Source organism: Galleria mellonella, unplaced genomic scaffold (genome assembly GCF_026898425.1).
Source record: "Galleria mellonella isolate WM207_F2 unplaced genomic scaffold, CSIRO_AGI_GalMel_v1 utg266, whole genome shotgun sequence".
In the NCBI taxonomy this organism is placed as follows: Eukaryota; Metazoa; Arthropoda; class Insecta; order Lepidoptera; family Pyralidae; genus Galleria; species Galleria mellonella.
The window spans coordinates 3,630,036-3,655,333 of NW_026442061.1; the positions used below are offsets into that span (position 1 = coordinate 3,630,036).

Genomic DNA, 25,298 nt, shown 5'->3' on the forward strand with positions numbered 1-25,298 from the left:
AACTTTATTAAAATCCATTCAATAGTTTAAATTTAAGATCAAAATAAACGGGTTTTTCACAATCGGAGCTGGGTTTTTTTTTGTGGAACACAATTTTTAATTATATATTATATTTTATGGCGAAATAAAATGGTAATAAATAAAAAGCACAGACTCGTTTTCGCATTATAAATATTTAATTCGAAATCAGCCAAAAATTATATTCCCAAATAAAAATTATCTATAAACTTAATGTAGAATCTATTATGAAATGAAACGTGGCGCGCCGGCCCAACCGGGCAGAGACCGTGTCGCCGCATCGCCGACTCGTTTTGCACACGTTACTTCGTATCCGACGTATGTTAGGCTCAAGAATCTCGTAATCAAATAGAGATCACAACGTGGGCACAGTATTGATGTCAAATTTAAATTTAAAATGATACTTTCCGTCTCGGAGAGGATCTTTCTTTTCTATTTCTATACACCCATCTAGATAAGTAGCAAACGACTCTATCGATTGAATCGTTATAAGTTAGACATCTGGCCTTCTAGACAAGTGGCGAGCGAATTCGTCGATGGACTCGACATCGCTAGCGAGTCCGTAAGTTGGAATGAGTCATCTAGCGTTGCTTTCTCATTCTATCCCACGGACTCGCTAGCGATGACGATTTCATCGACGAATTCGTTTGCCATTTATCGACAGGTCCTGGTGTTGCTATCTCATTCTATCACATGGACACGCTAGATATACCGATTCGCTTGTTTGTGCCCATAGACAAATGGGTAAACAAATTTATCGATAGAATACTTTCTGTTAGCGCTCACATAGAAAACAAGACAGTGTACGCCGCCATCTCATTCTATCGCGGTCTAAGCTAACGATGACGATTCTATTGATAGATTTTTTTTGCCTATTAATTATATATTGGGTATATGTATTGGCGAAGCAGCCTGATGCCTCTTCCGATAGGTGGTAAACGTCGCCTATAGATAATATACAATAACACTATGGACATTACAGAATACACTATGACGCCCATGACGTTACTATTCCTAAGAACTAAGGTGTTTGCCTGGATATAATTTTAACACCTTTCGTCTGTAGTACAAGTGTCTACATCTAAATGTGTCTCTCGAAGGTTCTAATATATATTAGGATCTCTCGTTAGGGAGAACGCACAAAAATATCATAGGAATCAAAATTTATCGACGCCAATTCTGCGTTCACGTTTCAATCTCTATACAATTACGATCATCTTGGTTAGGCTTTATGTTATGGACTAGTTTATTATAACTACAATCTCATATTATACTTTTAAAATACTAAATATGTCACAAAATATAGTTAGTCTGGTATCTAGTACAATTAATATAGTAAATTACAATTATATTGAATAAATTCTAACATAAAAATTATATTAAACGTCAAACATTACAATTATAATATTAGTTCACGAGACCATAGATATTTTATCTACCAATAGACTACCAGTGCTACAGAGAAGGAGAATAAAACTAGAGACTTTAGAGCGAGATAGACAGACGAGACCATTTCCGTATTTGCGTAATGACCTAATCATAGTGTAGTTGTGAAAAAAAAGTAACAAATCCTATGCAATCGAATTTTATTTTTTGGTCTTGTCTTAATTAACGCCATCTATTGTAGATAAAGTTTCTATGCACGAATAAACATACAGAGCCTAAGTATTAAAATAGCGTGTGCAAAATATCCCATCTCAACTGTCTAATTACAAGTATAATTAATGTTATGACAGCAGAGATGACTAATTTAGGTCTAGATATAAACAGAACTTCTACTGAGACGCAGTTATTACTTTTAGATATTTTTAGTATATATATATATATTTTTTTTTCCCCTCTTTTGGAAACTTTCAATAATCATTACAAACGATATTTTGTTAATCTGTAATATGATACAATCATGCACGATAAATTTATTCAAACACACTTAAAAATATTAAACAATATGAGATGTATGATGAAAAATTTATGGACGAAAAAATTAAATGCTACGCTTGTCTATGCCTATTTAGCATAATATATTTTTTTTTATTGCAAACCATTGACAATATTAGCTACAAATTGAATAAAAAGAATTATTCAAAATAGGCTAATAATATTGGGTGATTGAAATACTGAAATTAGGCAGCTGGGGTCGGTTTAAAAGGCGACATTAACGAGGAAAAAAATAAATAAAAAATCGCTTTACTTTACTTTAGTAAAATTATTGTCACGAACTACCGAGAATTAAATGTAACGTAATTTTGACTAAAGTACATTAACCATCTCGATGAAAAAAAAAACATAAAACCTCTCATTAACCTATTTTAGTTATTGAATGCTCTTTTATGATACATTTAATTAAAAAAAAAAGACTAAATAATGTATCAATTAAAATAGGTTTGTAGGATTTAATTTTTCAGATTTTTAGACGAATAATTTTGCTATGGTACCAAACTGAAATCTTAATAGACAATTGCACTTCAGAATTCGTACCTCTAACTGTGATCACTTGATCTGTGTTGAGACAGAAACAGTTAAAACTGTTAACTATAAACTTTTAGATCCTACATCAGTATTTTCAACCACCTTCAGTTAAAAGGTTCTCAGTTCGAGTACATTTTAGTCCCCAAAATACTTTCATGTTATAAAGCCATCATAACATGTCAAAAATCACAATTGATTCCAGGAAATTTTAAATTAAACCAATAACTACCTCTCAATCCCTTGTCAACTTTTGTAGTTTTTCATTATTAGTTATAAATAACGATACCTAAAAGGTAAAGTAAATTAAATTACTCATGTAAATGGCAAAAAAGTCAGTCAAATGTACAAATGGCATCGACTTAAACCTCCAGTTTATATCAAATAAGTACATGCATTACAAACATGTATACCTACTTGTATATTTGCTTTAAAGTAAGAGTTTAACATAAGTGTATGTTCTTAAACTATCATATTAACGTTGCAAATAATAGAATCATTTCTTCTCTTCTCTTATCTCTCTTGAGACATCTACAGTGAAGACAGATCAATAATGAAAGAGATGATAGAGACAGTCTTATTTTGATCACCACTTAAACAAGTCAAGTATGATGGTAGATAATTAATGAGAAACCACAAAATTGGCAAGATCAACGCATTGCTAGCAACCTCCTAAAGAAAGTCAGGCTCACAACTTTACCTACATATAATTTTTCAAATTTTTTTTTCAGTCATTTTACAAAAATTACAACAAATCTATATAATAACAATACAAAAGAAATAATATGTAGTAACTAAAAAATACTATCGAACATTGACAATATATATTTTTCTCCGCTTTTCCGATCACTCCCATTTCATAATCAACTAAACGGCAAACATTGAAAACAATGTTGTTTTAATTAATTTATATATACCCAACCGATTAGGCCGAATTACATAGGACACCACTTATACAACTCCAAATACAAAAACATATATGTATATATATATATATATATATATACATACATATATATATATATACATATATATATATATATATATATATATATATATATATATACACACATATATATATACATATATATATATATACATATATATATATATATATATATACACACATATATATATATATAGTTATACAATATAATGTACAATTTAACTGCATCTCAGTGTATATATTTGTGATGCTACTCCCAACATATGATATATATATATAGTGCATTATGAACAAATCTCGTCCCAGGATTACCACGTTTCCGGCAATATCATGGGCGTACTATAAAAATAAAACAAATCTATACACTTACTTCGCTGTTAAACTTCCGTTCGCAGTCGACAGGAACGTGTATCGTAGGACGATCGAACTAATCACATTCAACACTGGTTCAACGTAAAATATTTTTATTATAAAATTCACACGTACAGTTCTAGTGTAACCGTTACGATCGTCGTGTACGGGCGAATTTTATATTAACACTCCCCCTATGTACATAGTACGGGGCGGGCAGCACGCGACATCTCACCGGGCGTCCTCCGTACCGACAAATTAATACGCGTAAGCATCAATCAATTAGTGTTACAGAACGTAGGACGACAACAAATCGTAGAAACCATTCGAGCACCCGCCGCGACGGCCGAGCCAATATTTAGAGCGACTACAATTAATATTTTTTTTTTTTTAATAATTTTCTCGATTAATTTCATTAGAAAAGAAAAAAAAAAAAACAAAACACACACGGGGCGGAGGATTTGCAACATTTTATACTTAGTTTAGGTGAAGGTAGTATCACAATGCGTTATATGTCGGGCAGGTCGGGCGGCGGCGCCTTGTAGTCGTACGCGCAGCCGTGCACCTCCGCGTAGCGGTGCGGCGCGCAGTACGCGGCGCCGCAGCGGCAGCGGTGCTCGGTGGCGGCGCCCAGCCGCCGCCGGCACACGCCGCAGCGCACGCGCGGCTTGCCTCGCGTGCCCGGCTGCGGCGGCTGCGGCGGCTGCGTCGGCTGCGTCGGCCGCGTCGGCTGCGCCGGCTGCTCGGCGATGTTGTGTATGCGGCGCTGGCGGCGCTCGCTGCCGACCTCGCGGCTGCGCGGCGCGGGCGGCGCGGGCGGCGCGGCCAGGTGCAGGCCCTCGTCGCTGAGGTGCAGGTGCTCGCGGTTCCTGTGGCGGCTCAGCGTCGGCAGGATCCTGCAGATACAATTCACTTCACATAACTCACGTGATTTATAACCAGATATTAACGTCCCGCTATCGGGCAGACAGAGATCTCCGCCTGTACAGAGGAGTAACATCTGAGTCCTCAGGAATGGCAACGCATGGGGGAGAGGGGTTATATCATGGGCGAAACACTATACTCTGTTATGTCCATGGTACTGCTCATGTCTACAGGCGACGGTTACCACTTTCCACCAGGTGGGCCGTCAGCTTGTTTGCCATTCTAAATTGTATAAAAAAATTTTTTTTTTTCTTTTTTCTAGTCTGTTAATTGGCAATCTGTTCCTTATAGAACAATAATCTAATCTGCATTTTGGATGTCAAGCTTAAATTTTGTTAACATATAATAAGGCCAATCCATGAACCAGCTCTCAATCTTTGTCTGTAAAACTTTCTACCAGTTCTTGGATGCTGTGTCTTTTTATCTATCTATCTATCCTACTTAAAAGCTGCGCTCTTGTCGGTGTCAAGAGGCGAGTCTCTTCACCTTTTGATACGACACGACACCAACTCCTTCCTTCATCTGCCTGATGTAACTATGTCTTTTTAATCGAGAGAAATTAATGCTTCCCGATCCTTGTAATTGAGCGGCCAATTCATTCCTATGCCTATTCATTCTGGATTGATAATTTTTGCTGAATGTCTCGATTAAAATTTCAAATTTAAAGTAAATTATATTAATGCTTGATAATATTTATAATAAAATATTAATTTAAGAACTATAAAAAGAACGCATCGCTGCCGCCATGTAGTGATATGCAAGCGAGTTGGTTAAACACTGATTTATTCATTGAAATAATAAATAGATTGTTACCAGCCAGTACTTATAATGATATTATTGGCCAGTACGTGAACATATATAGTATAACTAGTCTGGCCATAAATCCTGTTACAGAAAAACTTCTTTTTCTTTTTTCAACTTTATAATTATTTTGAATTTGGAACACGTTTGTTATTTTAAAAACTTCTTTCAATTTCGCGCCATTTCACATATTTTTTCGTGTTCATTATCAAATTACAATATGGAATGGGACGTCAGCTTTACGGTTGAAACACGAATGTGACAGAGGTATCCAAGCAAACGACTTTTGTACAAAGTCTACCTCTCCCTTTAAATGATATTCGTAAATATGGAGTCGACAAATGACCTGTTCCGCTTGAGCTTCTCCAAATCAGAAGTGGAGGAGGAGAAGAGTGCATCGGAGAGCGGCGGGTGGTGGCGCGGCGCGGGCGCGGCCCGCAGCGGGTGCAGCGGGTGCAGCGGGTGCAGCGTCTGCAGCGACTGCAGCGGGTGCAGCGGCTGCAGCGGCTGCAGCGCGTGCAGCGACGACGCCGAGTGCGAGTGCGGCGCCAGCTGCGAGCTCGACCCGAACCCTGCCGCCCGCCAGCCGCCCGCCTCGCCGCCCACCAGCGGCCCTGCCCACATAATAAACAGATTACCGACTCAACTACTAAGACTACATTTTCATCCTACTTCAGACGCCAGTTCTTTACAATACATTAACTATGTAACCTTCAAAAATAAATATATTAGAACGTAATAGATGTACTGCTGGTAATGCGAAGAAAAAAAACTTTTTCTCAAACATGCTTGGAAATGGGAGCATTATTTTGACAATCTTCTTCGACATAAATCAAAATCGCCGTACTGGCCAAATACATGCGGGCAGCGGCCGGCAAAAGTTGCATGAAAATCCATATCTGTCGTGTTTTGCGGTCAGATAAATTACTATGTAAACTCATATCTGTCCTGTAATTTAAAAATGGAATGACCTTTTGAAACATGGCTACCAAGGAGGTAACTAATAAAAGGTTTTATTTAAATTTCGAACTGGCTTGCAAATAAAAAACTGCTTATTAAAAAAAAGGAACATTATGGCGCGTGAAAAAATATTATTGTTCGTTATTCGTCATTAAACTTAAACGGTAAAATTGTGTTTTTGATTTCCGCGCATTGTTTGAGAAAAATACTATGCAAGCCTTGGCCACAACTAGGCATTGATGGTCTCACGTATGTGTGCCTCGGCTATGCCTCAGCCCACATTTGCACGTTCGTCCATCAATGCCTCAGTTACTGGCCGCTGCAGTAATATACTATATTATTATTTTGCCCCCCTCGCTACACACACTGTCATTATTATTTATTATTTTCAAACATTCTTAAAATCTTTTTATTTCCATCACAATGAATTCTCCTAGTCATCAAGATCGCCTGTCATAATACTTTCCTTCTCCTTGTTATTAAAAAGGCTTATATTTATTTTAATATAGTTTATTGAATCAACAGGCGTTATAGCACAAGACTTTTCATGTGTAGGCTTGTTCATTACAAACAATGCAATATTGCCACTTAGAAAAAATATTCTTTATATAACAAAAAAAAAAAAAGAAATTGCCAGAATAAAAAATATAAACAATTTTTTTTATATTAAAATTTTATGTTTTGTGTTGAACACTCCTTACATTTGACTATAGTTTTCCTTACACTATCTTTTTTGGGCGATGGGATTGTGTATATATATATATATATATATAATGGATATATAAAATACGAGTCAAATCAAGTTTCAGTCATATACAAAAGAGTAAAGGAAAGAAGTAACCGCCAAAATATATTTATTTTAATAAAAAGAATTTACTCTTGTAGGACAGTCCATTTTTTCTTGTGCACGATCACGATTGTTTTTTTTTTTAATAAGCCACGATGGTTTCCAAGGGAAACCACAAGAAGGTCGATCCGATATACATATATATTGCTAGTAATAGAGTTGCTAATACCTATTATGTATTAGCAACTCTAACAGTGGGGTAACATTTTTTTTTTAATAGGCCATAATGAAACAGTGTCTCCGCCTGCGCTATAAACACTGAATAGAGAACACCCAGCAAGGTAATGGGTGCGGTGGATGCGGTGGATGGTGTGGATGCGGTGGATGGTGTGGATGCGGTGGATGGTATGGATGCGGTGGATGGTGTAGACGGGGTGGATGGTGTGGATGGTGTGGACGCGGTGGACGGTGTGCGTACCGTAGTCGGCGGCGGGCAGCGTGGCGAGCGGCGGGCGGCGGCGCGGCGGCACCAGCACGGCGCCCGCCAGCGGCTGCGACACCTGCACGCGCTCGCGACCGCCCACCTGCCGCCGAACACAACCACCATCAGCAAACAATCAACCGTGTATGTCGTAAAACCAATTATCAAACCCAAACCATCTTTATTCACATACACTTGTTCACAAACACCTTTAAATTGTTATTTATTTTTTCGGATTGGTTGTTATTTGTTGAGTAGAGACCGCAAGAAACTCAACAGTTATTTTTTTTAAATCATTGTTAATGTGTATTTATTTAACCCTTTGAGTGCCGACGAGCGCCATCGCGCTCGTGCGCATTGCAACTAAAAGTGTCACGAGCGTCATAGCGCTCGTGAAATCAGTCGCTGTTTAGCTCGCTGTAAAAAAAATAATAAAATTGAATAATTTTTGGAGGAGATACAGTTTTTTTAGAGACAAGGGTAAATGACATCAACACGACAAAGATTTCTATGGTATTTTTAAGTAGACATAAGTAAAAATCAATGGCACTAAAAGGGTTAAATGTACTAGGTCTAAAATTACATGGTCGTTAAAAAATATGATTGACTAAAACTATACACATTTGTCATTCAAATAATCGTTTAGAGTGTGTCAATGGACAGTTTTTTACATTGATTTCGAAAATTCCATCTGTCCGTGCGAAGTCGGACCGGATCACCAGTTGTTGGATATTAAAAACAAAACATGTATACCCCCCCCCACCCCTAAATAGGGGAATAATTAATGAATTGCAATCTCAAAAGTATATCAAATAAAATAAATAATTTTCCAAATCAGTTTACAAATACTTAACGGAGTTCGGAAACATTAAAAAAAAAACCAATCAGTTATAAATTTAATTAATATGTATCATAATTATATCAGCCTTTAATTGTCCACTGCTGAACATGGGGGAGGCCCTTGGGAGGTTTTGGCAGTAGTTGCCACGCTTGACAGGCGATTTGGCAACCGCAGTTAGGCTTTGGAGATGTTTTAAAAGGGACACTGCTGCCCATCCCTCGCCCTCCCTTAGTCGCCTCTTACGACGCGGAAAAGGAAGGGTGTGACCTATTCTATGCCGGAACCACACGGTACTATCATCACGTACCTTTCATCAACACGACGGTATCATCATATCGGTCGTTACTAATCACTGGTAGGTATAAGCCTCCCGGGGGGAAAGGGATTGTTAGCAATGGAGTTTGAAAGCCCCATTGCTAGCAATATGCCCTATCAGATCCACCTCCACGTGGTTTGCCCTGGAAACTATCGTGAACAATTCTTGTTGAATTCGTCACGACGGGCTAATTGACCTGCTTCATCCTCACCTATCATCCTTCACTAGTGCCCCGCCGGTGTATACCGATAGCGCGGGTGGGGTTACCATTTCATTATCACCCATAAAAAAATATATAAGCCTCCCCTTTGGGGGGGGGGGGGGGGGTTGGTAATAATTACCACACTTAGCAAGCAACTGCAGTTGATATTTGGCGACGTTTTAAGGCGAGGGACGTGTATAAATGACCATAAAATGACCAAACTATGACGTCTCGATGCACATACCTCCTGCACCGATTGGTCCGAGTCCGTCCTGGTGCCTATAGGCGGCAGCAGGGTGTACCGGTCGGCGAACGAGCAGTCGTAGTCATATCTAGTGTAGTTTCCGTCGTACATAGGCGCGAACGACTCCTCCTCGTACGGTGTGTAGGTTCGATTCTTGAACGGCTCCACTGTGGCCTCGTCTAGTAAGCTAGGGACGGATAGGGTTTCTTCGCTTCTAGTCTTCTGTATTTCCGGCTTGTTACCTGGAAACAAATGGTATTGTGCCGTTTTAATTATTAAGTCCAAGAGGATATGTATTTTAGGACAATAGGAATATTTTTTTAATTAAATAGGCTTCGTATTTCTTTTATTTATTTTATTTTTATTATTAAATAAATCGTTAACTGTCCACTGCTGAACATAAGCCCACCCCTCCCCATAAGGGGGGTTTTTGCCAGTATTTACCACACTTAGCAGGCGGATAGGGCTGTAATGATATTTTAAGAGGGACGCTGCTGTTCATCCCTCGAGCATTAAGTCCCCTTGGTTGCCTCTTTAGACACTCACGAGGAAGGGTGGTCCATTCTATGCACGGACCACACGACATTTACTTTTAGGCAGACTTTGTACAAAAATCGATTGCTTGGGTACCTGTCCCATTAGTGTTTCTACTGTGAAGCAAGCTGTGTTTGCATGGCTGTGTTTCGGTTTGAAGGGTTGGATATGGCGTGAATTTACAGGGTACAGAGGAATAACACCTGAGTCCTCAGGAATGGCAACGTATGGGGGAGTATCATGGGCGAAACAGTATACTCCGTTATGTCCATGGTACTGCTCATGTCTATAGGCGACGGTTACCACTTTCCATCAGGTGGGCCGTCAGCTTGTTTGCCATTCTAAGTTGTATAAAAAATGTTACTAAATGCAACTAATAATGACGTCTTTAGTAATATAGAAACGACATTGACTAATGTATTTTCAGAGATATTTTCAGTCCAATAAAGCGATACAGTTACCGTCTACATACTAATCTTTGGAACTTACTAATCTTTGGAACGGTCGTGCAAATATGAGACGACTTGCCTAATGTAAGTAATAAACCAGAATCCAACTTCCTACCATCACCATCATATCTGCTTTTAACTGTCCAGTGATGAACATAAGCCATTCATCAATTCAACATTCTATCTGTTCTCCTTTAACCAAAGGTTGTCTGTAAGAGATTGCCCTAGCGATAAGACCGCTTTTTGTACCTTTATGTGTATATTTCAATTTGTATTTATGTTACTGTATTTCACTTGAATTATTCACTTGTCATTGTATATTTTTATTTATGGCGCATTAAAGAGTTAAATAATTAAATAAGCCTCACTTTTGACTGGTTTTGCAAGTAGTTGCCACGCTTGGCAGGCGGATTGGCAACCGCAGTTAGACTTTACAGATGTTTTAAGAGGGACGCTGCTGCCCATTTCTCGCTGTCCCTTAGTCGCCTCTTACGACACGCACGGGAAAGGAAGGGGTGACCTATTCTATGCTGGGACCACACGGGTAAATTCCTATATATAGTCGATAAAATCACAAAAAATGCTTATAATTTTCTTTTAATTTTTTTTTTATACAACTTAGAATGGCAAACAAGCTGACGGCCCACCTGATGGAAAGTGGTAACCGTCGCCTATAGCCCTGAGCAGTACCATGGACATAACAGAGTATACTGTGTCGCCCATGTCACTTCTCATGTGTTACAATTAAGTTTACTTGAATAAAAAATATTACATTGACAGTGTCCGTTCACCATCAGCGGGGTGTAATGATGAAGGCCCATAGTACCTGTTCTGTCGGTACGCCGCCGCTGTATGGACAGATTCTCCATGCGCCTGCGCAGGTCGAGCATCTTGCCCATGGTGACCTCGTTCTCGTGCAGCGAGCCCGGCAAGCCATCGTCTAACTCTTGCTCCACTAGCGTCAGTGATGATGAGTCTGGAACGAATAAGCTTGGCGTATAAAACCAGTTATTTTTTTTTTTAGTTTCTTATTCTGTAATCCTATATGGTATTGAAGCATGACTGGGCCAATTCGATCGGGGAAGTACCACACCCTCACAGAATACCGACGCTAATTGGCCACACTTTTAGTGCCACCACATTCCGTATGATGAGTGAGAGAGCCATCCTTTACTCATCCCTTTCTGAATCCTAAAAGCCTTCCTCCAACCTCCCTCCCCCATCTTTTAATACAACCATGGCAGTGGAATTTAGAAAAAAACATACCCTAGGGAGGTACCATTAACCATGTTTATGGAGAATCCTCCCTCAAGCAACCACGCTCGGGTTGCCCTACTTATTTTGGGGTGGGCAAAATTCCGCTCATTGCAACCAAGGGCAAACAGAGCAAAACTTCTTCGGCATCCCCTTCGCTCAACGTAAACCTTACCTAACCTTCAATAAAAGAGCATATTCCTGTTTAAAAGGCCGGCAGCACACCTGCAATGCCGTTGGTGTTGCGGGTGATCATGGGCGGCGGTAGTCACTTACCATCTGGTGAGTCGCATGCTCGTTTGCCCCCTGTGTTATAAAAAAATCTTATGTCATTTTTCGAATGTGAATCGATCACAAAATTTCTGTCTTAATATTTTCTATAGCGTGGCTAGATCTTTAGTTTCATATATTGCTAAGGATTTTAATTTTACTCTTGTTTATTAACTTTAAAAATATTATGTTCTTTTTTACGGGGCTTACGGGCGACACAGTATACGTACATTTGTTGTCGAGCGGCGAGTACGTGCCGTCGTGGTTCTCGCGCACGCGCAGCAGGTTGACGCGGCCGCCCTCGCGGAACACCAGCACCGTCACCTTGCACCCACTGCCACTCGACCACTCGCTCTCCTCTCTGCTGACAAATCATTATCCTGTACTGATAACAAAATTATACAGATAATATCTGCTTTAATTATAAAACGCCTATATTTTACTGACCCATGTTAATGTGCCTTCACCCCTTCCCTTTTCCTCATAAATTCTTCATTCCTTTTTACCAATTTTCTACTACTTTTAATTCTTTATTTTCTTCTTTTCGCTGTCCACTGCTGAACATAGGCCTTTCCCATAAGGGGGGTTTTGCCAATAGTTGCCACGTTTGACAGATGGATTGGCGATCGCAGTTAGAGTTTGTTGATGTTTTAAGAGGGCCGCTGCTGCCCATACCTCGACCTTTAAATCCCTTCAGTCGCCTCTAACAACACCCACAGGACAGGAAGAGTTGGCCCATTCTATGCTGGGACCACACAGAGGTGGCATATTAGTATCTACTAACAAATGCATTCCCAAGAAGGGTTGACATCAGGCAGGCGGGCGGTGGTCAAGCCAAAAGCTAAAAGCTTGTGTGATATGAATAAAAACATATTACGCCGACCCCCAAATAAATAGGATAAGGGCAGGAAGACGATGATAATCTGTCATCCTTCAAGACTAGAATAAATAGACATGATTTGGGTTTACGTGCTTTATCTCAGACCACATAATCACTTAACACGACGGGGTTACCATACCATTATCACACATTAACAAAAAAATAAAAAAAAAATGTATTTAAGGTTTGGGCCACCAATTGTCTAGTATCCATAGTACAAGCTGCGCTTAGATTACCACTAGATGGCGCTCATGTCCAATGGTATTTATTAATTTACTATACCCACCTGTTACTATCGAGCAATCTCTCGATATCCCGCCAGGGTTCAGCGTTGGGTGGCGGCGGCAGGCGGCGCGAGGATATTGGGCCCCCGCGCATGCCCAGAACGAGCCGCAGTCTCGCCCCATCAGATATGGCATGCTCGCGAAGTGACGACGAATCGTCCAACTCTTTCAAATTGTACAGTATATGCTGCTGAGATACTGGGATTCCTGAAAAAAAAAATGGTTGCATTAATATTTATTTTAAGCCAAATTCGGGCATAGCCAAAGAGCAATGGAGCGTAGTACCACCATACATACATACATCAACATTCTGATCATCATTTAGCCAATAACTGTCCATTGGTCAACATAGGCCTCCCGGGAAAGAAGTTACTGTTAGTAATGCGGACTACCAATCCTATTGCTAGCAATGTCAAGTCTACCTCCACGTGGTTCCCTCTGGAAACCATCGTGCTGAATTCCAAGTGTTTATCAGGATACTAACTGACTAACAGGGCTAACTGACCTGCTCTTTCATCCTCACTTATCATCCCTCACTGGTGCCCCGCCGGTGTATACCGATTGCGCAGGCTAGGTTACCATCCCATTATAATCCATTAAAAAAAAACACAAAGGAGGCCTCCTTTATAAGGGGGAGTGGGGTCCCAGTATTTTACAGACTTGGCCGGTTTAGCAATCCCAGTTGATATTTTAAAAGGGACGCTGCGGCCCATCTCTTGACCATAATCTCCCTTAGTCGCCTCTTACGACACCCATGGAAAAGGAAGAGGTGGCCTATTCTATGCCGCGACCATACGGCCATAATACGGTAATAACGGTGTAATATTAAGTACATTGTTAATAATAGGCTTTCCTTAGTTTAGTTTTATTTTAAAATATCAACATTTTATAAAAAAATATGTTAAGTTTATTTACTAAGATAGCATGATTTCTTTTTATGCAACTTAGAATGGCAAAAAAGCTGACAGCACACCTGATGGAAAATGGTAACCGTCACCTATAGACATAACAGAGTATACTGTCTCACCCATGATAACTTGCATTCATTCCTGAGGACTCAGGTGTTATTTCTCTGTACCCAGTAAATTCACGCCATATCCCACCCTTGAAACCGAAACACAGCCATGCAAACACAACTGTTTCACAGTAGAAACACGACTGGGGCAGAGCTGCCGAAGCATATGACTTTTGTACAAAGTCTCCCTCTGGTAACATATTACCAAAAACTGATCACAACGATTAGCTAATTGGCCAGCTAGAAATATCTATAATATACACATTTCATCAGCACGTACATAAAATGTATTACACTGAATCAGTTTGTATAAATATAAAAACTGCATCCGTAGTAACAGAGAGAGCATTTTCACTTGGCCTTGCTCCAGTCCACTACGTGATTCATATATGCATGAGACATGCAAGTGACAACTGATTGAACGTAACAACTTGTGGACAATATATTTATTAATAAAAAATAGTGTCCCGTTTCCTCGTCTTATTAGGTAATAATCCAATTATCCTACTATTTATCTTCACGGTAAATCCTTTACAAGGTAGGCAGAGAAAAACGAGTGCTAAAAGCCTCTATCCTGTATATGTAATAATTGGCTATAAATAATAAAAACATTTTATGATAAATACAGTGAAACAAAGTACTTATAAATCTTTATTCAGTCATATTTAAAGGCATTTATAAGTCATCTGGGAGTCAACCATGAAATGAAATTCCAAATTTTCAGACTTGATTTTATGTATTAATTTATAACGAAATCATTCCGGTAAATGGAACATATCGTTCGTCATAAATCCTACCATAAAAGTTCAAAAGGACGATTTTTTAAAAAATTTAAACAGTATTATATTATGTAATTTTAACATCAAATTTGTATTTCGTTCAAGCAAGAAATTTTGGATATAATTTCATGGAACTAATTTAATTAAAAGTTTAGCAAATTTACTTTTGAATATTGATAAACGTGTCGGCGTTATTTATCAATTTACAAAATGTATAATAGCACCTACTTTAGAATGACATTAAGAATATCAAAACTGGCACAAGCCTGAGTGATCTGGGTTGTGCCCGTTATGCCCTAGATTTTCATTGCCTGGTTCCTTATAAGTTAGGATATCCTGGCTCGAGGGCCAGGTAATTTATGTGACTGAGTAGCAATCATTATTTTTATTTTTCTGAGAAGTCACATAACAAAAGAGTTTGTTTCACAAAACAAAACAAAAATCGACTTCAATCGTGACGTTACGTGACTTCAAGCATGAATTTACAGGGTACTCTGTATATGTATAATAACATCCGAGTCCTCAGGAATGGCAACGCATGGGGGGTATCATGGGCGAAACAGTATACTCTGTTATGTCCATGGTACTGCTCATGTCTATAGGCGACAGTTACCACTTTCCATCAGGTGGGCCGTCAGCTTGTTTGCCATTCTAAGTTGTATAAAAAAAATTTACGAAATCTATTATTTTGATTTAAAAACGAAACTATTGAATACATTTTAAAAATATCTACATGATAGCAATCTGTAAGTATAATAATTTCAGATAAAAAGACAATTTTCCAAGTAGGTTCACAAATAATGGGGCTCTAAGTTCTGAAAAATACAACTGAATCGAAAACTCCTTTTTTGAAGTTGGTTAAAGACAATTGCATTGCTATCCACATGCTGAAGTCATGATCGATCAATTTGTTTAAACTGGAAATCGACGTTCTTCAAGCCGACGCTTTCTAGACGATTTTTGGCGCGATCTCATAGGCTTTTTGAGGGCATTGCCGTATTACATCACTGTTCGAGTGTGGATGACTAAGTGCCTATTCGTAGGTGATGTTGATAACAGTAATAAACTATCATAAAAGTGCCAGAGGTTTTGGCAAAATCGCAAACAAGGTAGCACACACGCGATCCGAACGGAGGACGGTACGTGGTCTCATTTTTAAAGTCAAATAAAAATAGATATTTGACACTGAAACCTACACCTGATGGCGGTGACTGTAGTCAATCCAAATCGTTTTTTTATACCACTGAGGTGGGAAACAAGCATACGGCCCACCTGATGGTAAGTGGTAACTGTGGCCTATGAACGCCTGCAATACCAGGGGCAACACGCACACGTTGCCAACCCTGATGGAATCTCTTTATCCTTTTTTGAAGAACCCTACGCTGTAATCTCTTGGGAAAACTTCAACAGGGAGCTCATTTCATAACCTGAGCGTTCGTGGAAGGAAATATCTCTAAAACAGCGCTGTACGCGATCATCTAGGCTTTATGGCATGGGGGTGAACTCCTTGTCGATGGCGAGTTGTACAATGGTAGAAAGTGGCCGTGTGCAATATTTTTTTTTGTTTTTTTTATACAACTTAGAATGGCAAACAAGCTGACGGCCCACCTGATGGAAAGTGGTAACCGTCGCCTATAGACATGAGCAGTACCATAGAATATATTGAACAATTTCTCAGAGTCCGTTTGTTTACAACTGACGGAGTTATGAGGCAACAAACATAAATAAAAATTACAACCAAATTAAGAAGTCTTTTTGAAGTCGGTTAAAAATATGGAAATACTAATGGTAATTTTATGCTAATAATGCATGCGATGCAATTCGTAAGTCGCACATAGTGAACACATAAGGCCTTTTAACTGCTGCGTCTGCGCATTTCCCACGTTCGATGTATAAGCACGCACTAGGAGGCCTCGAATTCACAGGGAAAGCTATTAGTCACACGTGTTAGTCATTGTGATGTTATGTGATGAGATTTCTCTCAACTATTAAACCAAGTAAGGCTAGCGTCAAATAAAAAAAAAAAAAACAATTAAAACATTAAGATTAGACATAGAACGGGCCACCCCTTCTTTTCCTGTGGGTGTTGTAAGAGGCGACTAAGGGACGGCGAGAGATGGGCGACAGCGGCTCTCTTAAAACATCCTCGATGGCTTAACTGCGGTTGCCAACCCGCCTGCCAAGCGTGACAACTACTGGCAAAACTCTCCTTATGGGGTAGACTTATGTCCAGCAATGGACAGTGGCAATAAACGGTTGAAATAATAATATGATTACCAATTCAATATTGGATTCCTCAAGACATTGATGGCGGAAAATGGTCATCACTCATTTTAATACCAGAGGGAGACTTTGTACAAAAGTCGATTGCTTGGGTACCTCTGTCCCATTTGTGTTTCTACCGTGAAGCAATTGTGTTTCGGTTTTAAAGGTGGAATATGGCGTGAATTTACAGGGTACAGAGGAATAACATCTGAGTCCTCAGGAATGGCAACGCATGGGGGGTATCATGGGCGAAACAGTATACTCTGTTATGTCCATGGTACTGCTCATGTCTATAGGTGACGGTTACCACTTTCCACTGGGTGGGCCGTCAGCTTGTTTGCCATTCTAAGTTGTATAAAAAAAAAAATGATGCTACTATCTACCAATGGGGTATAGTCATTAATTTCGGTTACTCCATTAAAGTAAAAAATCAGTACTATGACAAAGATTATATTGAAATAGATGACGTAGGTACAAAATACATTACTTCTTTAATGTAGCGGGTAAAAACCTAGTTTTGTAGTAAGATTTTTTTTTATTCAACTAAACTTAATTGTAACACATGAAAAGTGACATGGGCGACACAGTATACTCTGTTTTTTTTTTTTTTAATGGACGATAATCGTATGGTAACCCCGCCTGCGCTAACGGTATACGCTGGCGGGGCACCAGTGAAGGATGATAGGTGAGAATGAAAAGGCAGGTCGGTTAGCCCATTATGATAAATTCACTTGGAACTGAGCACGATGGTTTCCAAGGAGAACGGCGAGGAGGTCGACCTGACAGAGTGTGTTTTTAGCAATGGGATAAGACCTAACTTCATAGGATCATTTCTAGTTAGCAATAGGATTGCTAAACTATCTCTTTTCCAAATAATCTAATTGTAACTCGTGTCTAAATTACGATTCAGAGTTGCACCATGAAATTTGCTTTAAACACATTACTAGAACCTAAAGTTACACATATTTTCGAAAATATTTGATGTATCCAATACATAGTTTTTGTAACTGGAGTAATAGATCTTTTTTATGGATGAAAATGGAATGGTAACCCCACCCGCGCTATCGGTATACACCGACGGGGCTCCAGTGGAAGGAAGGTGATAGGTGAGAATGAATGCAGGTCAGTTGGCCGACCATGATGAATTCGACAAGAATTAACTACGATGGTTTCCAGGGGGAACCGCGTGGAGGTCGACCTGAGAGGGTATATTGCTAGCAATGGGGCTATTAGACCACATTATTAACAATCCCTTCCCCCCCAGAGTAATAGATTAATAGACAGTGATATGTATACAGATATACAGAGATAGATGACGTAAGTGGCAACTTCAATCTACATTAAAATAAGCACAGCACTGCTAATCAATCTATTATGTATATTTTTATACATGTATGTAGTATAATACTGTTTCGACCGAGTAGGTAGGTTATACTGAACACAAGTATATGTAGATATATTCGTGATTAGGTAAATTAAAATGGCATTGCAAATCTTGTTCGACTCAAATAGGCATACGTGTAGGCACTACAAGGACTGCCTTGTCTCTAAATCCAGTTAATATTACAAACTAGCGGCCCGTCCCGGCTTCGCACGGGTGGACATTTTTACATTTTAAAAAGTGGCCATTAAGGCTGCACACGCGACGGAAGCTTAAAAATGCAGTAACCTCTCCCGTTTTTCCAACATTTCCCTTCACTGCTCTGCTCCTATTGATCGTAGCGCGATGAAAAGTATACTATAACCTGTCCAGGAGTATGAAGAATAATTGTACCAAGTTTTATTAAAATCTGTCTAGTAGTTTTTGTTTCTATAACGAACATACAGACTGACAGACAGAGAAAAATTTTACTGATTGCATTTTTGGCATCAGTATCGATCACTAATCACCCGCTGATAGTTATTTTGGAAATATATTTCATGTACAGAATTGACCTCTCTACAGATTTATTATAAGTATAGATACGAAAGTATATAACTACTAGCTGATGCCCGCGACTTTGTCCGCGTGGTACCTATTTGTTATTCCTTCGATTAATATTTTCAACTTCCCTATTGTAGTAAACGATGTCAAGTATTACTGAAATAAAATTAACAAATGACGTGTCGTTCTCATTCTTTGTTTTAAGTTAAAATGACTTTACTTAAGTAGGTTGTGTACTAAGCTGTGCAAGTTACTACAGTTTTTTTTTAACTATCCCACACAACTCTTTAATATTTCGTGATTAAAATGTTGACAGGTATCGTAAGGTACCACCATGCAAAATTTTATTTAAATCGGTCTAACAGTTTTGAAGATTAGCCCGTACAAAGGATGTGTTAACTTAGAATGGCAAACAAGCTGACGGCCCACCTGATGGAAAGTGGTAACCATCGCCTATAGACATGAGCAGTACCATGGACATAACAGAGTATACTATTTCACCCATGATACCCCCCATGCTTTGCCATTCCTGAGGACTCAGGTGTTATTCCTCTGTACCCAGTAAATTCACGCCATATCCCACCCTTTAAACCGAAACACAGCCATGCAAACACAACTGCTTCACGGTTGAAACACTTTATTATTTATTTATCACATCATATTAGAAATTAATTAATTAGAAACCACTAAATATATATATATAGATGATAGGTGAGGATGAAGTAGCTCAGTTAGCCCATCGTGACGAATTCAACTAGCAAACTAGCATTTGGGCTGCCAAACTCCATTGCTGACAATCCCTTCCCCCCACTTTACTATATTACGCATGTATTATACATATAAACCTTCCTCTTGTATCACTTTATCTATTAAAACAACCACATCAAAATCCGTTGCGTAGTTTCGAAGATCTAAGCATACATAGCGACAGACAAACGGGAAACGACTGTTTTATACTATGTAATGACTCATTATTGCACAACATTATGAGTATCCGACGTCACACATATAATAAAATACTATATTCATTTTTTGTTTTTCGAAGAGAAATTAAGTTCATCATGTGTATACAGTATTATCTTCGCCGTTTCCGTGACCGATTACGATAATTCTTTTTGCCATCGATAGGGTTTACTTGTAAAGTGTTAAACATTGGTCCTATATTAATATTGCGCTAAAGTCTGGATTTTTTCATATCAATTTCTAAATTCTACAAACAAGCCCCAATCTGCGTCTACTGCAACTAATCTGAGTTACAATATATAGCAGTATGTATATATTTTAGTTACAATACCTATATATTGGTCCAATAACAAATATCTTAGAAGTCCGTTATCCAAAAAATAACATTTGATAATAGACTTGTAACATATTTTAAAATAGTCACTTACCACGTTTTCTTCATCCTTACATATACAATAAAATACTTAAATGTAGCCAAATAAAATGGCAAACAAGCTGACGGCCCATCTGATGTAGTGGTAACCGTCGCCTATCGACATGAGCAGCACCATGGACATAACAGAGTATACTGTTTCGCCCATGATACCCCCCAAGCGTTGCCATTCCTGAGGACTCAGGTGTTATTCCTCTGTACCTTGTAAATTCATGCCATATCCCACCGAACCGAAACAAACCGAACCACAGTCATGCAAACACAACTGCTTCACGGTTGAAACACGAATGGGGCAGAGGTACCCAAGCAATCGACTTTTGTACAATGGCTGGATAACATTGTAACAGATCCTTAGACTATTTCTAAAGTGAAAAAAGTGTTGTCCTCCTCTCTCGTACTCGCTGTGCCCAACAGGGTCCATAATTGAAATGTTATCTACTAAGTATATTATGGAATGCAATAAGAAATAAATAAATAATTTAGCTTTATTATTAATAACTTAGTCTAAATTTAACATAAATTTCAGGCGGGAAAGGGATTGTTAGTAATGGGGTCTAACTACCCCATTGCTAGCAATATACCCTATCAGGTCGAAATCCACGCGGTTTCTCCTGGAAACCATCGTGGTTAATTCTAGTGGAATTGGTCACGATTGGCTAACTGACCTACTTCATCCTCACCTATCATCCTTCACTGGTGCCCCGCCGGTGTATACCGATAGCGCGGGTGGGGTTACCATTCCATTATCATCTATTAAAAAAAATTGACATACACACATATGTACACATACTAATATTATTTGTTTATATTTTAATGCATAACCACAGATAACGTCATTTTTGTATGAAAAGTCCAGGATGGAAATATGTTTTTTTAAAATACCTAGAATACCAAATAAATACATGGACAGCACAGTGTATGTTACAAAATACACTATTATGTCTATGGTACCCATCACATGTTGCCATTCCTGATGACTATGATCTTATGCCTCTGTACACTATAACTTCAGTGCCATGTTCCACCCATCAAACTGTGCGGGAGAAGGCAATTCCCATTGCAAGCAATATACCCTATCAGATCGACCTCCCCGCGGTTCCCCCTGGAAACCATAATGCTGAATTCCAGGTGTATTCATCATTGTGGGCTAACTGATCTGCCCTTTCATTCTGACTTATCATCCGTCACTGGTGGCCCGCCAGCATATACCGATAGCGCAGGTGTTGTTATCATTCCAGTATCATCCATTAAAAAGAATCCTTCAAACTGAAATACAACCAAATCTAGAATAGAGGATAAGACTCCATTGGAATTAACTATGATAATTATTGATAACCAAGGAAATTACACAGAAGTTCACCTGACTATGCTATATTAATGAGGATGAAGCAGTGTGATACAACAAGTATGCCCATATTGCTAGCAACATAAACACTCTTCCTTGTTACTAACGATCTCCATTCCTGAGTATTGTGCCAAATACACTAGAATTGTGCCAAATACTCTGATATCACAAATCAATATTACAAGACTAGTCCAAATCTACAAACAGATCTCAACATTATTGTGTTGGCACTGTATCAAAACAACATAGGAAATTTCATTGACCTGTTGTGTGTCTCTCTGACTACATTATTACATAGGTACCCTAAATACGTAAACAGCTGTTGCTACATGTTGCTAGAGGCAGAATGTAAGACAGAAAAACAGGCTAGTTTTTTACTCTGTTGTTCATAGATAATTTTGTAATTATTTGTTTGTGTATAATTTTAAAATATTGAAATAAAAAAAAAAAAAGATGTAAGATTCCAGCCAGAACTATAAGAAGTCATTGTCTGTGATATTGTTTTTTCATAAATAGAGTGTTTCTTCAAGTTTCTTAAGTAATTTGGATAAAACTATAAAAAATGGTTTTCAGATATTTCCATAATACAAACAATGAGTGCATAGACAACTTTTTTTTTTTTTATTTTATTAAATATTTTGATTGTACATATTTAATACATTTCTTCATTAATTTATTATAAAATAAATATAAGGGAAGTATGATAATAATGAAGAATATTTGAATTTAAATGACTGACTAATGTGAATGATTATCAGTGCACAAAAGAAAGAGTATGTCCATGAATTGGGGAGTAGGTCACTATGATAATTGTATCTACATTTTAAACATATTAATGCAGTAATGCATTTTACATTGTTAAAACTGATGCCTGACTTAACTATGTGCAACTTAAACAAAAGGCCTTTTTAAAAGTATTTTTTAGGAGGCAAAGGAAACCAGGAATGGAAATTGGAAATACATGTATATAGATAAAAGGAACTTAGAAAACTAAGACTGTAAAGGCAAGCTTAAAAGGAAACAATAGAGATGTGTGTCAATGCCAAATTTGGTAAATAATAATATAAAGCTATCCTGTGTCCTGTACTCCACAGGAGATGCAAATAGAATGGCAACATTTAAGTGCACAATTTTTTTTTATGGGTAAAAATGGTATGGTAACCCTGCCTGCACTAACAGGATACACTGGCAGAGCACCACTGAAGGGTGATAGATGAGAATGAAACCAGACCAGTTAGCCCATCATGATAAATTCACCAGGAATTGACAATGATAGTTTCCTGGGAGAACCGCAAGGAGGTCGACCTAGTAGGGTATATTGCTAGCAATGGGATTCTCAGTCTCCATTAATAACAATCCCTTTCCCCCCTACGTGCACTATTGGTATATGCTGGTGGAGTACCAGTAAGAGTTAATGGGTGAGGATGAAATCAGATTGATTGGGTAATTTTGTCTAATTCATCATAAATCAACCACAATGTTTTGACCTTACAGAGACTTAACCTGTTAAGAGTTCATTACCAGCAATGGTCACTTAAATTGCATTACTAACAACCTTCTCTTCCATTTTAAATGTTAAACATTTTCTTCTTTACATATAGTCTTATTGGCACTTCTAGGGTATTGGCCCACATTGTCTTTGTCACTAGATATATATATAGATATATATATATATATATATATATAGAGCCCTAGTAAAGATATTTCTTCATTTCTTCTTCACCATCAGCCAGAAGACTATCTTGATCAGTATTTTAAATGCGGAAGCATTTCTGTTGTTTTTTTTTATTATTTATTTTTTGTTTGTTCATTACTTCTTGAGGAAGTTGAGTGTTATGTTCAAACCAAAGTTAGTAATTAATAAATGGTAGTGCTAGTTAGAGGGACTAGCCTATTAGAAAAAGAAGATTATCAATTTGGTTGCATATTTTTGTTTATTTATTATCAGAGCTCCATCTTATCAGATTGGTCACATAGAAATTACATCAAAATTGGTTCAGTAGGTTAGTTTTTAAAACATAATAACTGGTTTTGTCACAACTGAAGTCAGTTTATTTTGATTTAATTATACAGCTTCAAGTTTTATAGCATATTACCTATTTTTCATTACAAATATAAATTAAGCACATAGATAAGAGATAAAAATAACTAGTATAGTCTAATAAATAGCTCTAAAGTTCTGAGAACAGATCAATTCTATTCTCAGAACTTTAGAACTATTGATACAAATAGGCTACTGTTTATTTATATGTGAGTATAACACTACAGTGTTAAATTTAATTACATGTTACAATTACTTACTGACAGCTTTGTAACTTAATAATAGTGATTAGATGGCAAATGTATCACAATAAACACGGAAATAATGTAAACTAGTGTCTCCAATAACTGCGACATTCTTTGTCGTGTGTGGCTATGACGCATTGCCATACATGCTCGCAAATTGTATTGTTGTGTAATATCAAACAGAAACTCACCTTCCACCCTGAATATCTTGGATTTAATGGCGAAAATAGTGTCGGACGGTGATACTGTCATTTCGAAAGCGGTCCCCGTGAGTGTTTCCACCAACACCTCCATGGTCGGCTGACTCGGACCCTCATCTTCAAAACCCTTGGCTCTATTGGATAGTCTCTCTGGGCATCCATGTTGTGACATTTCACACGCGGTACACACACGATAATCTACTACCTGCACAGCATCTCACTTCACTAAATGTTAATTTAAATACCAAACTATGATGTTACGAATAAGCACCGAGGACAATCACGCGATGACGAAGTAAATAAAGTTATGTCGTCAATTATATACCGATGTCGAACATATTGCAGTTATTATGAGATCATGAAAAAGCTAAACAAATAAAATTTGATGATTCTATTATTAATAGCAACTAAAATAATATTACACAGAAATAAAATATTCGTAACAGAACAGAGTTTTTTTTTTTTGTTGATTGATGTTGACTGAATTGAATGGTTTTTGAATGATTCACTTTGAGAATGGGAACGTGTCGATTGGAAACTTGTCTATGAACATTTTACTATTTTTTTAAGTAAATAATTTATAATTCAAGTTATGTCATTTGTATTATTTATAATAGATACTTAATAAAAATAAATATAATATAAATTGTGTCGAAGTTCAAAATTAAGTTATGTTAATTGTAAAGAGGACTATTATAAAATCATGTCGCTCTAATTTGACTAAGACGCATTGATTTGCACATGTGTATATAATATATATGCGCAAAGGCATATAAGCATGTAGTGGAATTGTGTATGTAATAGATTTGAAAGAGTTTTAATACTTATATTATTTTAATTAATAATATGATATTTTTCACTTAACTGAGTAACCTAATCAACTTGTTAGATTTTCATAAATAAAATGTCTTTAGATTCGTCTTTATTTACAAAGTGCTAATAAAGGCCATATATTATTATTATTGTTATTTTATTTTTAGAGTGATGACGTCAGGTAGGCGATCGGTCGTAAAATTAAAAACCAAAACTTTGAGTAGTATGGGTAAAAACATATTAATAATATTGGAATATTTTTATTGC

General features: G+C 37.8%; 1 protein-coding gene across 4 annotated transcripts; it reads right to left on the bottom strand.

The window, feature by feature from the left end:
* Window positions 1-154: 154 nt before the first annotated feature.
* LOC113509071 (AN1-type zinc finger protein 4-like) lies at window positions 155-24,719 on the bottom strand. Of its 4 annotated transcripts, none has more exons than XM_052895228.1 (9): window positions 24,210-24,719; window positions 13,011-13,215; window positions 12,075-12,208; window positions 11,851-11,880; window positions 11,147-11,296; window positions 9,338-9,579; window positions 7,732-7,837; window positions 5,853-6,120; window positions 155-4,677 (listed from the first exon to the last, which is right to left on the bottom strand). In XM_052895228.1, the coding sequence occupies exons 1-9, from the start codon at window positions 24,388-24,390 to the stop codon at window positions 4,290-4,292; spliced, it is 1,704 nt and encodes a 567-aa protein (XP_052751188.1). In that variant the 5' UTR covers window positions 24,391-24,719; the 3' UTR covers window positions 155-4,289. The 4 variants fall into 4 exon arrangements, with proteins under 4 accessions (XP_052751188.1, XP_052751189.1, XP_052751190.1 ...); XM_052895229.1 differs by having other exon boundaries at window positions 12,075-12,205; window positions 24,210-24,718; XM_052895230.1 differs by lacking the exon at window positions 11,851-11,880 and having other exon boundaries at window positions 24,210-24,718.
* Between the last annotated feature and the right edge of the window lie 579 nt (window positions 24,720-25,298).

What these genes read in the sequence shown, in the direction of transcription:
- LOC113509071 (XM_052895228.1), bottom strand. Translation starts at nt 24,390, where the DNA reads ATGTCACAACATGGATGCCCAGAGAGACTATCCAATAGAGCCAAGGGT. An exon ending in GCGGCGTACCGACAGAACAG is followed by an intron (nt 9,580 to 11,146) that starts GTACTATGGGCC and finishes ATTTGTTTCCAG; the next exon opens with GTAACAAGCCGGAAATACAG. An exon ending in CGGACCAATCGGTGCAGGAG is followed by an intron (nt 7,838 to 9,337) that starts GTATGTGCATCG and finishes GTTCGGCGGCAG; the next exon opens with GTGGGCGGTCGCGAGCGCGT.